At 35.9% G+C, this 13,823-nt stretch overlaps 1 protein-coding gene across 1 annotated transcript in view; it reads right to left on the bottom strand.

The window, feature by feature from the left end:
* Positions 1-5,032: 5,032 nt before the first annotated feature.
* LOC130232333 (E3 ubiquitin-protein ligase RNF166) overlaps positions 5,033-13,823 on the bottom strand; it is a 64,056-nt gene continuing 55,265 nt past the window's right edge. The window contains exon 6 of the mRNA XM_056462169.1: positions 5,033-13,073. Coding sequence (XP_056318144.1) covers positions 13,008-13,073 — 66 coding nt within the window. The 3' untranslated portion in view covers positions 5,033-13,007. The remainder of the gene's footprint in view (positions 13,074-13,823) is intronic.

The raw sequence follows: 13,823 nt of genomic DNA, 5'->3' as shown, positions 1-13,823 counted from the left end.
TGGTGGGGGCGGGTGAATCAAACAACCCCCCATGTTACCGACTCGGTCCCAGTCATTCCCCTCGCTGGCCAGCAGAGGTCACCATACCCGGACTTTTAAGCATTACATCATCCATCTAAACTGATTGTGCACACACCTGAACTGAATCTAGTTAACGACCCACGCTTCTTATATAAGCCACACTCAAACACCAGTTCATTGCGAAGTCTTGTTTAGCCCCGGCCAGCATTACTGAGCGGTCTTTCCTGTCTGATCTTCTGAGAATAACCCCGGACTGTTTCTGACTGAGTTGCCTTCTGCCTGCCCACGACCCTTGCTTTATACACGGACTCTGAACCACGCTGCCTGCCCTCGACCCAAGCCTGTCTAACGGATTCTGAACCACACCGCCTGCCACTGATCTATGCCTGGTAAATCACTCTGTGTCTGTCAGCCGCCAGCCCCAAGACCATTATTGCTTACTGTTGATGTGTGTTCGCACTTTAGTGCGTATTGGATGTTTGTTTAACTGTGACTAATAAATACTGCATAATGGATCCCTCCATGTCAGTCTCCTCGTTCGTTACACCCCCCCCCCCCCCCCCCCAGTCATCACCCATGAATGAACATAAATACATGCAATTACTTATTTAATTGCTATTATATTAATAACTAATCCTCTCTTTATACAGTTCATTAAGTTTCATAAGCGAAATTTTACTGATATATGTTTTCTATCTACCTACACCTCAACTTAACCTTAGAGTCTAATTCAGATGAGTTTCCTGTTAAAAAAAAATTATGCCTGCTGAAAGTGATTTTAAATGTGATAATACTTTACTTCTTTTAACGGGAAGATTTATTCCTTTCACATTCCAGGAAGCAAAAGTAAGCCCTCGTTTGTTACCTATTGTTACAGTATTATTCTGCATCATTACAAACTAAATAGATTTATATAATTATGACCATACATTTTACCATTTAGAAGTATCTTAAACAGGCCTCCAACAACAAACCCACCCACCCATTCAAATAACTGTCTCGTCATCTAACCAGAACCGGCAACAGAGACCAAGTCTAATAAATTAAAATTTACACACTTAAAGAAAAAAAAAAATATATATATATATAAATAAATGAATGGAATATATAACGTTCCAGAACCGCTGTATTTTGAGTGAAAACACACAAATTAAGTAATCCAAAAAACATCTTAAGTTACATAGGTAACTTATTCACTAACCTTCAAACATAAAATTACCACAGTTCCACAGTAAGGAGACTTGCAGAACATCTTAGTATATGCATAGAATAATATTTAAAGGAGTAAAAACGAGTATGTTGACTTAACGAGTGATCACACGTATCTGTTTTTCCCCCTACAACTTCAAAACAGTCATTCTGGCCCAAAACAGCTTTCCGCAAACTTAACAGCCTTGTCTGGATCTGTGAAGTAATGTTCCTTGCAGTTATACGTGACTCTTAATTTTGCTGGATACTGTCCATACTGATACCGGGTTTGTCCCTCAGAAGCTCGCTTGAAAAGCCACGGCACTTTACAACCCCTGGAGGATAATCAGAAAAGATATTGATTCTCTGCCCTTTGAATGTAACTTGCTGCATCATAGCCGCTCTCTGCAGGATTTCTTCTAATTTGTGGGTGTAGTGTAGCCGAAGCACAAAAGCCCTCGACGGTTCTTCGATTCCTGAACGATTTCGTAGTGTCCGATGGGCGCAATTCACAAGTGGTAGATTATCCAGCGATAATGCCTCTTTTAGAAGTTGTGCGATAAAGTCTCTCGGTTTCTTCCCAGATGCGGCCCCTTCCTTGATATTTAGTACACGGATGTTTTGCCTCCTGCTACGTCCTTCAAGATCCACGCATTTCTTCGTGAGTTACTCTATCACCTGTTTCAAACGGCCCACATGTTGTTCAAGCTTAATTACCATATCGGAAGAAGTGGCTTCTAGGCTTGCCAGTTTCAAAGCATGTTCATCCATCGTAATTTTAACCGCTGAAATTTCAGAACTGGCCACCTGTTGGAACACATACAGTTCTTCGTATTGAGATGGCAAGCTGTTCAATTTTGGCATACATTATTTTGCAGATTTTCGCTTTAATTGCATATATTTCCAAGCGTAGAGAAGAATTTTCGTTAAGAATTGCTGCGTTACCCGTGTCTTGAGTATTTTAGGCCGTTGTATCATCTGCAGCCGAGTCCGATGCGGGCACGGGCTGGTCTGTTGCTTTACGAGGTTTAGCTGGCATGTTGAGCTCCAAATATAACGTTAAAGCCAAACAACTCGGTGTGAATCAGTTGCAAATCGAGTTCTGTTCCTTTCTCTGACGATAAAGGATTACTTAAAGATGTTCTGATTTAATTTCTTTTGATTTTAGAGCGGAGCTGTCTTATACCGCGTGATATACAAGAGCGAGTTATGGCAAGCATCAGGTCTACTTCAAGTACTTCAAGGTAAGTTAACTGAAATGGTATAGTAACTTGTATATTACCATCCATATTTCCCATATGATAATGTAACGACTGCAAGTATTAAACTCTGTCTAGTCAGTGATATTTATGAATACTCTCGATTGACTAAAATTACATGAAATACATGCAAGATAGCTATATATTTTTTTGAACACATCATGTACTCACATATATACATACATATATATATATACACACATACTGTATATATACACACACACACACACATATATATATATATATATATATATATATATATATATATATATATATATATATATATATATATATATATACATATGAATACATGATGTGTTCAAAAGTAAGTGCACAGCCAAGACGTGCACAACTGTATCCTCTATCGCATCTGCATACAGACTGTTGGAGGACAGACAGCTAATGTTAGTCAATCAAAAGTATGCATCAATATCATAGACTACACAGTTTAATACTAGCAGTCGTTACATTATCAGATGGTAAATGTGGATGGTAAAACACAAGTTATTATAGTTTCAGTTAACTTACCTTGAAGAAGACCTGTTGCTCACCATAGCTCGCTCTTGTCACTGAGGGAGTCCAGTCCAATCGCGTGAAAATTTAATGGGCATGCACCACCTGTGACCTCAATCAAGATTGACCAATAGAATAAGGTGTTTTCAGAAGATCCCGCCCACTGAGCTGCAGAGCTTTTAAACTCGCAAAACTTTTCAACTTGCAAGCAAAGATTTTAGATCCGCAAAAAAATTAAACAAAACCGAAAGCAAAATGAATGAGCACACAATAAATAAATCTGGTGTTAACTGCATAAAATGGCAATAGTTTTTTTTTTCAGTGTGCATTTTTTTAATAAATCTTTTTTATTATTTGAAATCTTTTATTTTTTAATTGCATTGTACCTCTGACTGACCTTTTTGGTCAAAAACTTTATTTGTTTGTTTGAATAATAAAGACACAAAACCAACCTCAGCATAAATGGGTTCAAAACTTTTCAACTCACAAGCAAAACATTTCAACCCACAAGCAAAGATTCTAGATGTGCAATAAGTGACAGCAGAACAGAGAGCAAATGAATGAGTGTGCAATGAAAATTGTGGTAACTGCATAATAGGACAATAGTTTATTTTTTGCAATCCAAAATATTTTATTATCATTGACATAAGTTTTTTAATAAAACGTGTTTTTTTATTTGAAATCTTTTATTTTTTAATTACTACATTCTTAATTTTTCTTTAAAACAAAATATTTTTGATTGAATAATAAAGAAACAAATGTGACTCCATATTATGGACTGCTATACAGGAGTTATTATTAGGGATGATAGATATCGAAATTTAGCGTTTTTTATTTTAGCGTTTTTTTTTTTAAAGCATGACAGTAAAACACGAACGCGGTTATGAATGTATTAAAACAAATGCTTGTTTGTTGTAAAAATTCATTATAATGACTAAAATACTAATTTCTGGATCTCCTTACTTCCGGGTGCAGCTATCCTGCCGTCGTGGCTGGTGTATTCTGGAAAATTTTCTTACACCTTGGTTTTGAGTGTGGTCCTGAAAAATCTCCATTCGAAGCGCTACCTACCCCTTCCCCTTAGCCCTATGCCTTCAAGCTAAAGAGAATTGGGACACCCCTACCTCTTCACGGGAATGCACAAAACAAGGGGTAGGGGTAAGGGGAAGGGCTAAGGGGTAGAATTGGGATTGGGCCTTAGTGTATTTAGTGACCAACAGTAACCTCTGATTAGCTATTACAATTGGTGTAGGTCAATGGGCCTAATTCTATTTTACTTCATACAATGTCTATCAGTGGTGTAGATCTGCCAGTTTTAGGCTGTTGAATGATTTTTTTCTCACATAGACAGATCGGCGCAATTATGTATTCACAATAGTATGACATGTTAAAGGGGTGGTCTAATTTTTATTCATATGATCTATTATTTATTAAATATATTTATTAAATATAATATATAAGTTATTAATATCATTATTTAACATACAGATCAGAGAAAAACTATTTTTCACGATTAAACTGTTGACATCTTGTTTTGATGTCTTTCAGGGGGTTGGGATGATTTTTGGGATGATTTTTTTAAAACAAGACTCCCAAATTTTATTTATTTACATTAGGGCCAAACAATATATTGTTTGAGCATCAATATTGCAATATTTGTATCTGCAACATCGCAGGATTAGATTTATTAAAGACTAAAACATAAAGTTATTATTCTTTATTTAGTGATACGATTATTATATTTTAGATTTGATCATTCAATTTCTCTACTTAAATACTGTTAGACTCCCCAGAAAACCATAAAGCCCTGTTTATTTATTTATTTTCGCATGCAGTTTATAATCAATGCATATCCACTGCATAGAAAATGACTAGATCATCCCAGTCAATCTAAATGAAGGAAATCTTTCCAAATAAAGCTATTGAAATAATGTCATCTGGTGAAATTATATTCATATTGCAATATATATCGTGGCAAAACATAATATTGCAGACCTAACTGACATGTTATTTGTGTAAAAACTTTTACACTAAAGGAAGAAACCATTAGAGATGGGTGAATCTGAATTTTTATTAAGGGGGAAACTGCTACAAATACACTGTGTAAGTATCTTATTAAACCTCAGTCAGTATTACAGCTTCAAAAATGCACACCATCATTAACATCAGCATTATTACTGTTATCTCATTATTATTCATAGTTGTGAATGCATAAATCACACTTAGCAAACACACAAACGCAGGTCCTACAGTGGCGCCCTCTGTCCGCAGCTTAAGGACAGTTTTTTTTCCTGCTGCAGAGCGGATGCATGAATCCAAAAGTCCATAATGAGTCCAGAGAGATTCTTTCTCAAGCATCTAACGTTTATGATCCCAAAAGATGTAAGCCGCTGTATTCCACTGAGTCTTTTCTCCTTTACACAGAGAGCCATCCATCCCGTATTGTTCTGGTGGACGGCCATCAACCAACACAGCAAATGCAGGAGTATGTTCAGTATGTTTAATCTGTGACGGTATGCATTTATGTTACAATACAAAAAGAGTGAAAAATATACATTTTAAGGTCATTCTCAAAGGTATCAGAACTGGAGAGCTGTGTTGTACAATATCAAAAGTTTCACTTAAAAAAAAAAGAGAGAGAGAAAAAAACGTACTATGCTACAGCTGTGCACATGAATATTGTTGAGCAATATATTTAGACACATAAAAAAAACATCATTAAGTAAAAACACTGGGATAAACCAGGAAACTCTTGTCTTTTTTTCTACTGTCTAGTCCTCAATCTCATGTTATTCTTTCAGAGCAAGCCCATAAAATACTGACACCATGTAAATCCCCAAGGGAAGCCAATGAAAAACACTTTGCCACCAAAATACAGTCAACACATGTTCAGTAGGCAATTCTCGTTTGGCAGCTACTGACAAATTCTCACTGCTTTGTTTCAGTAAGGTTTATTTTTTTGCAAATGACCAATTACTGAAATGAGCTAATATCTGAACTCGACCTACCATGTTTTTTTTCTTTTCACACAACGACATGACAGATTCACCTGCCTCTTGTGGCAGTTACACTAAATAACTGGAACAAAATTCCTACTCAATCATCAAACGACATTTGAGTTAAAGTGCAATGATTTAACATGCTTCTTAGCAGAAAAGGTGATCACACCTTAATCCAAATTTCAACATACGCCACAAAAAAAGTGGCAGTGTTGCCATTTTATGTACAATCTAACAAAAAGAAAAGATAAATGATCACTTATACTATAAATGTATAAGCCTCTTTATGGGCCTCTTAATAAATAGCAACAAGGACATTCCAACATTACCCAGAAGGCCATAGACAATTATAATCGGCCTGTTTTCAGTACAAATGCACATCAAAAGACAAATGACAAGTAACACTGTGTCCTAATGAGACGTGATCTTATTTGTCTCTTTGAAGACCTTAAAGTCTGTGTGAAGTCAAAATTTACAATGTTTATTTTGCGCCCATTGTTACACTTTAGGTGAACAATTAATCCATGCAAGTTAATCTGCTGAAAGAAAAGTTTGTTTTGGTAACCTTCAAGCAAAATCGTACTATTTGTTTCCATGTGTGGAGTGGTGGTCCTTTTCTGTTGACATCAGTTTGACCAGCATGATCTCACAAGGAAACGTTACTGGACTATTTTAAGTATTGTCAGAAAAGTGGTTAATTTTTACTAAAATTAATATGAGTTCTAGACTTTTCTGACAGGGTATTGGAGTGTCATCGAGAGTCAGAATGTTGTGGGACTGCTTTACAAGAGTTATTATTCTGGATTATAGATTGCAAAATTTAGCGTTTTTTATTTGTTTTGTTTTTTAAAGCATGACGGTAACACACGAAAGCGGTTATGAATATATTAAAACATATGCTTGTTTGTTTTAAAAATTCGTAATAATGCCAAAAAAAAAATACAAACTTGTGGATCTCCTGACTTCCAGGTGCAGCTATCCTGCCGTTGTGGCTGGTGTCTTATGGGAAATTTTCTTACCCCTTGGTTTCGAGTGTGGTCCTGATAAATCTCAGTTCGAAGGGCTATCTACCCCTTCAGCTTGATCTCACAAGGAAACGCTACTGTACTATTTTAAGTATTGTCAGAAAAGCGGTTAATTTTTACAAATTCAGACGATTTCGATCTTGTGAACATACGATTATTAAAAGGAGGCGTGTCCCCTGTGTTCACACCAGACGTGGCATGCGCGAATAAATCACACTATTCATGCGTAAATAGACGCGCGAACATTTTAAATTTACTCGCTTCATTCGCACGTCAAATTTGCTTCATTTGCGTGTCAAATTCGCTTTAAAAGGCAATAGACGTGGATTTGCATCATGGGCAGGGCTTCTGTTTGCCCGGTGACTCTAGTTTCATTGCTAAATGGCTAACATAGATTTTATTGAGATCATAGCTGTTCTTTATGAAGACTGAATAACACTGTAGATTTGTTCGGCGCCGTGTCTGAATCCACTAGATCCTTTCAGAGGTGCAACCAGCTCTGTGAGTTTATCAACTCCTCCAAAAACTATACTTGGATGATGGAGGCTTTTAGCGGTGCTCCAGACTGATCCAAGCCCAGTTTGATGAGCTATTGTGCAGTGTTGGCAACAGGATTAGCACACGGGACACCAAAAACAAGTTCAGATTTTCCAACTCGAGCAATTCGCGCGATACACGTTGTTAAACATGCAAAATGCACAACTGAGACAATGAGGCTGCGCGAATGACTCGATTTGCACAAAATACACCACAGGATGTCTATTCGCATCTTTGAATTGACTTAACAAGTAAATCACTCATGCTTAATGCTTTGTTCACGTCAGTTTAGTGGCTAATTCGTAAAAAAAATTGTACAAGTTCAGTCATACAAAAATGTAAAATTTTAAAAAGGAGGTGTGGCAACCAACCTCGCCCCTAAATCCAACCATCATTGGGTGATAAAAAAATCTAAAAGTTACAAATTGCCTAGAGGTTGTGCTGGCAAATCGTACTAAAACGTATGAATTAGATCATACAACTGAATACAAATTAAAACTAAGTTATAGATGGCCGTGTAGATGCAAATTAAATTGTTTGAATTCGGACGAATTAGACACTCTTCTGACAATACATATAATAGTTGCATTTCCTTGAAAGATCTAATCTAATTACACGGGCTCATCTGGGTACTACGAATAATCTTGGCAATGGGTATATTCATAAACACATCTGACACGCTGCTGTCCTTGACTGAATAGGTTAGTGTAAGCTGCATTTTATCTCACTGCAAGCTTTATGTTTAATTAAAGAGTCAGTGTAGTCAGATTAATGTTTCAGTAGCCATGTAATAAGCAGGATAATGTATATCCAGCCGGTTATTTTGTAGAATAAAGCCCTTAAGTAATATACAACACCTGCAAAGCCTGTTGAGCTTTATTCTGTGAGAAGAACCAGCTGAATGTATATTATCCCTAACATATTTTTCACCATCATGAAAATGGCCAGTATCCCACTGACTATGGAAATCCAACTGAATCCAGGCTGTTAAGATTCGCACAGAAGACATACAATTCATCATGCCTTTAGGACACAGTGTTAGTCTTAAAGAAATCAATACAAAATCATCTATGGCTTTTAAGAAAACCATACAGGAATGATCACTCTAAGTGATTACACATTACACTTTCTAAATGATTAGAAACTGACAGCAAGATATTTATGGAATTACACAAGTTCATAAATGTTCCTTTCTTCAAAGTCATTTTGAGTCGCTCTCATGCTGCAGACCAACGCAGAACTCAAACTTACAGGTATTTCATTCCTGGCCACTACATTTCAGCTTGGACAATGATTGTGACACGCTTAACCTTCCTAAATAAAAATAACTCACAAAATGGAGAGAATCACAATGGCTCTGTTGTGACAGCTTGAACAAACACTCATTTTCAACACAGAAATGATTCACGATTAAAAAAAAAAAATCATCTTTTTTCTAAAATAAAAAAGTTGGTAACTTCAAAAACAAATGCTCCCAACCAGCCCTAATGGTCTTCCATTCTTTAGCCAAGTTTAGCTCTAAAGATATCAAAACCACTATATCTGATATTTGAGATATCAAAGCTATACAAACAGTGATTTGATGCACCAGCATCAAACAAATCTGCCAAACCAAGCGCAGTAACTCTTGGAGCTTGTCCTTCACTTTTAAAAAATGCTGGGTTGTTTCAACCACAATTTAAAAATACGGACAATACAGCATATTCAGTTTTAATTAAATTAGATTTTAATTTATATTTTAAACCTAATCTGTTTTTAAATTCTGGGTTGAAACAACAGAGTATTGTTTTAGTGTGTTGTAGACTGGTAACACACTACGCAAGTACATAAATGCAAACAACATCTATGCAAGCACAATATAATACATTATTTTGTTCTAAAGTGTCAATGCCAGCTAATACAAGCTAATGTGCATTCGCTACCATATGAAAAGAGGAAATTTGAGGGCTTTTTTGTCCAATCAGTTGCTGAAGTAATGGTGGAGCAACAGCTTGATGAGAATCTTGATGCGTTATCTATAGCAGTGTTTCCCAACCCTGTTCCTGAAGGCACACCAACAACAAACATTTTCAACCGCTTGCTTTTCAAGCACACCTGAATCAACTCCTCAGAACTTTAGAAGAGACTCCAAAACCTGAAATGAATGGGTCAGATAAGGGAGATTTCAAAATATGAACTGTTGGTGTCTCCAGGAACAGGGTTGGGAAACACTGATCTATAGTACACTCTAAACAATCCTGAGTTGTTGTAACCTAACATTGGATCAAATATGGACAATCCTAACATTGGGTTTAATGTTGTTAATAGTTGATAGCTGGTGTCATTTTTTTAACCCTTTTTAACCCAATGGTTGGGTTTGTCAATATTTTAACCAACAATGCATTATGACATAATTGTTTAGAGTGTAAGTGAAGTAAAACATGACAACATGTTATACATTTACACAAATGATTACATAAATTTTAATAAGATTTTTTTATTATACAGTTGCTACACTATAATACTAACAACATCACTGACTGCTCCCAATGAAATATGTTGAGTTTGAGTTATTTTAATACTAACCATTTTTATCAGAGAAAGGAAAGAACAGAAAAAAACATCAAGTAATACTACAAGCTCTTTTTGGTGCATTTTACACATTTATGTACTTCCGCTGAGTATGTTTCAGTCCCAACAGTGAGCTCCTGGTATACTTTATAGCTTGTGGCAGAGATGAACGCAATAGGAACACATTTTTTTTTAGGTTAAGCATGTAGGAACGTTAGATTCCTATACCGAATACTTAATCCTATCAAACCAATACTCATCTAAACATCAGCACTCCTTAACACTGTACACAGGCTTGAATTCAACACTTACAAAGTACAGAAACCCTTTAATAGCAGTAGTAAAAGGCAACCAACCGAATTTGCACTCTGAATTTGTACACGATGTGGGCAAAGTTTACAAAAGCACACTCTTCCACTTCCCGGGACGTTCTTAATACTTTCGCTTAATCATGTGGTGCCTTCTATCACTTTGGAATGTTTGGATTAGTGGATGCATGGGAAACTAGTTGGTATTGCTCACAATAAACTAATTGTTAATTCAGTATTCATTCACATCCTAATTCTGAATATACATTAATAAAATTTGGCTAGCTGGTCTGTTCTTATCAACCTATCATTGACCATTTAGTGGTCATTATATGAAACAATACTATGTTTCACAATATTCTCTGTGGCAGCACAAGAATGATAAGATCCTTGTTTATTTTACAGATAAAATTAATATCTTCTCTTTAATTCCAGAGGACCAAAGGACCTTCCCTAACATTTCCTTTTCATTCCAACGAATTATCGCCGTATCATAGCACCCAATAGCATGAAACGCATAGTTCACTCAAAAATTTATATGATCTCGTCATTTTCTCTCCCTTTTAAATGAGTTCATTTCTTCTGTTGAACACAAAAGAAGATAATTTGAAGAATGCTGGTTGCTGGGAAAAAATCAGCCCATTCACACTTTTCCCGAAAATTGAAGGTAATAAATAAATAAAGAGATCATGTGTGAACAGGCCTTTTTGGAATTTACAGGTAAATTCGTTCTGGCCAGTTTCTGCAAAGAAACATTACCGGTAATTTCCTGGAATGCTGCTCTGTGTGAACGCAGAAAGAAAATTGCCGGAAAGAGCATGTCATTTTTAGAACGTGCTGACGTGAGACATCTACTCCAGCCAATCAAAACATTCAGACGCTTCACATATGTGCTGTTTATGAAAATAAAAGCCTATAAAGTAAATGACACATTTAGCTGCTAGTTGTTAGTCAGGGATACACGGATATGGATTTTTTAGCCAATATCGATAACCGATAACTCTAAAGATTTGGAAGCCGATAACCAATACACTATAGTATACTATATATACTTTTATATAAATATTTCTAAATATTGACTTCCAAGTCAATGGGGTCCATAAAGCAGCATTTTTCAAAATATTTGAAGATATATAATTTTATCTTCTGAACAGAAGAGTGGCGCTCGTGAACGTGTGAGTACATTTCGACATGCGAAAGTATTCATCGAAGTTGTTCACAATACTTATCCATCTACAGAATTTATAATGTAGTCAAATGTGGAAACATTTTGCTGTGGTTCGCGCTTCTGCCTCTGGACATCTCTGAGGCAAAAGCAGCAAAAGCTTTAAATAAAAGTGAAAACATCAACAAAAGCCTGACTCCTATTATGTTTACAAATACAAGCACAGTCGTTTAGAGGCCATTTCTGGTTAATGAAGTCAGAATTTACCGATATTTTGGATTGGATGCATGAACGGTCTTTTCTGGAAAAATTTCGGAACCTCCTTGCCTGTGTGAACAGCACTTCTTTAATTTACCATTAAAGTCGTTACAGAAATTTTCTGGATATTTTTCTGGATACCATCACTGTACAGTATGAAAGGGTCTATCAACTTCCAAGTCAATGGGGTCTAGCAAGCAGCATTTTTCAAAATATTCTTATCTTTTGAACAGAAAAAAGAAACTCAGAGAGGTTTTGAACAAGTCAAGTGTGAGTAAATGCTGACAAAATGTTCATTTTTGGGTGAACTATACTTTAAAAACAAAAAGTCTCCTACCAGACTTGTCAGCACTAATGAGTGATACTGATGAACACTACAAATGGACACATTAAAAGGAGAAGAAATGTTTCACTACACCATATTATGAATGCACCATTATTAGTGCACCATTTAAAACTGAAAGGTGTTTTTTTTTCTTCCAAAAATATAAATTTGAATCTTATCTGATGCTCCTTAGAAAATATTACTGTAGCAAGTTAAACGCAGAGCCCCGTCGGTCAATATTCTGTTGCTGAGCTATAAAAGAACAACGACACTAGAATTCAGACGTGTAGAAAACGGTGATGAGTGCAAGTATTCACATCAGCTCTTGCATTAAAAAATAAAATAAAAAAATGGCAGATGATACTCGGCATTCCATAAAGGATGAAAAACGATCTATTCTGTACTGGTATTGCCTAAAGATGAGAGTTCACTTTTTCACAACAAAGTTCAGCTTTCTGTTAACGCTTCTGATAACATAACGCACTGTCGAGCGATGATCCCTCTTTACCGTATCACCAGGGTCTGTGACACAGAAAACAACAGCAAGAACAAGCAATAGTGACATAGATCTAATCCCTCGTCTGACCTTTTTGCATCCATCATTGTATTGTTAGCTGATGTTCAGATGATTCCCTTCAAATACAGGAAGCGACAAGCCTTCTCAAATCTTAAGTGACTGGCAAACAAGTTAGAGAGCTACAGTACTTCAGGATCTGTCTGGGGTGTAGCTCGGAAATGTAGAGCAGAGAAGAGGTAGAGTGAGAGGAGAGAAACAGAGGAACGATGGAAAATATTTAGCCTAAAACGAGACGGGTGAGAAGATCTTTGATGCGGTGGAACAGGATATGATGCGAGACCCTCAGTTCTCGGACAGTGAGAGGGTCAGTGCTGCCTGCAGTGCTGCCTCCTCATCAATACTGTAGTCCTGCGCAGACACACAGAGAAATGGGGGTGTTTAATGGACACATTAAAATGGAAATCAATTTATGCGTGTTGGCTGTTCATTTCAATAGTGTTTTGGGGACTGAAAATGTTTGAAATTGCACTTTTATACAATAAAAAATTTGTAAAAACAACTTTGTTTACCTGTGTTTACTCCTGCATTGGATCAGAATACAATGCTTGCATGTTACCTTGCACACTCTTAGGGTGTACTTACCAAGATTATTATAGTTTTGGATTTTTCATTAGTTTTATTTCGTTTTGACTTTTTGTTTCCAAATTCAGTTCGTTTTAATTAGTTTTAGAGGTAGATTTACTAGTTTTTATTAGTTTCTACATTTTGAATTTGCTTAGTTTTAGTTTAGTTTTTATTCAATTAAGTGGTAACACTTTATAATAACTACACACTATTAATTATTTATTAAGCATTAGCATCTGGTGAATTCATTATTTGTTAAGCATTAACTCTACATTAATAAACGTTAGTAAGCAGTTTATAACTGCAGCTAAAAATGCTGTATTCTTGACTTAGCACCTAGATAATGTGCTTAATAATTGTACTTTCATAATTTGTGACTGATAGATTTTTCATTACTAAAGTAAGCATTGCATTACTTACAAACCATTTGTATTTAAAGGTAGTTGGGGGTTTTTAAGATCATTCAGAATGAGTTAGTAAATGATTAATAAACAATTGAAATATCTATTGAACTATTGAAAATCGTTTATATGT

Source organism: Danio aesculapii, chromosome 7, assembly GCF_903798145.1.
Source record: "Danio aesculapii chromosome 7, fDanAes4.1, whole genome shotgun sequence".
Lineage (NCBI taxonomy): Eukaryota > Metazoa > Chordata > Actinopteri > Cypriniformes > Danionidae > Danio > Danio aesculapii.
Note: the sequence above shows the minus strand (reverse complement) of the source record. Positions and strands in the feature narration are given on the sequence as shown.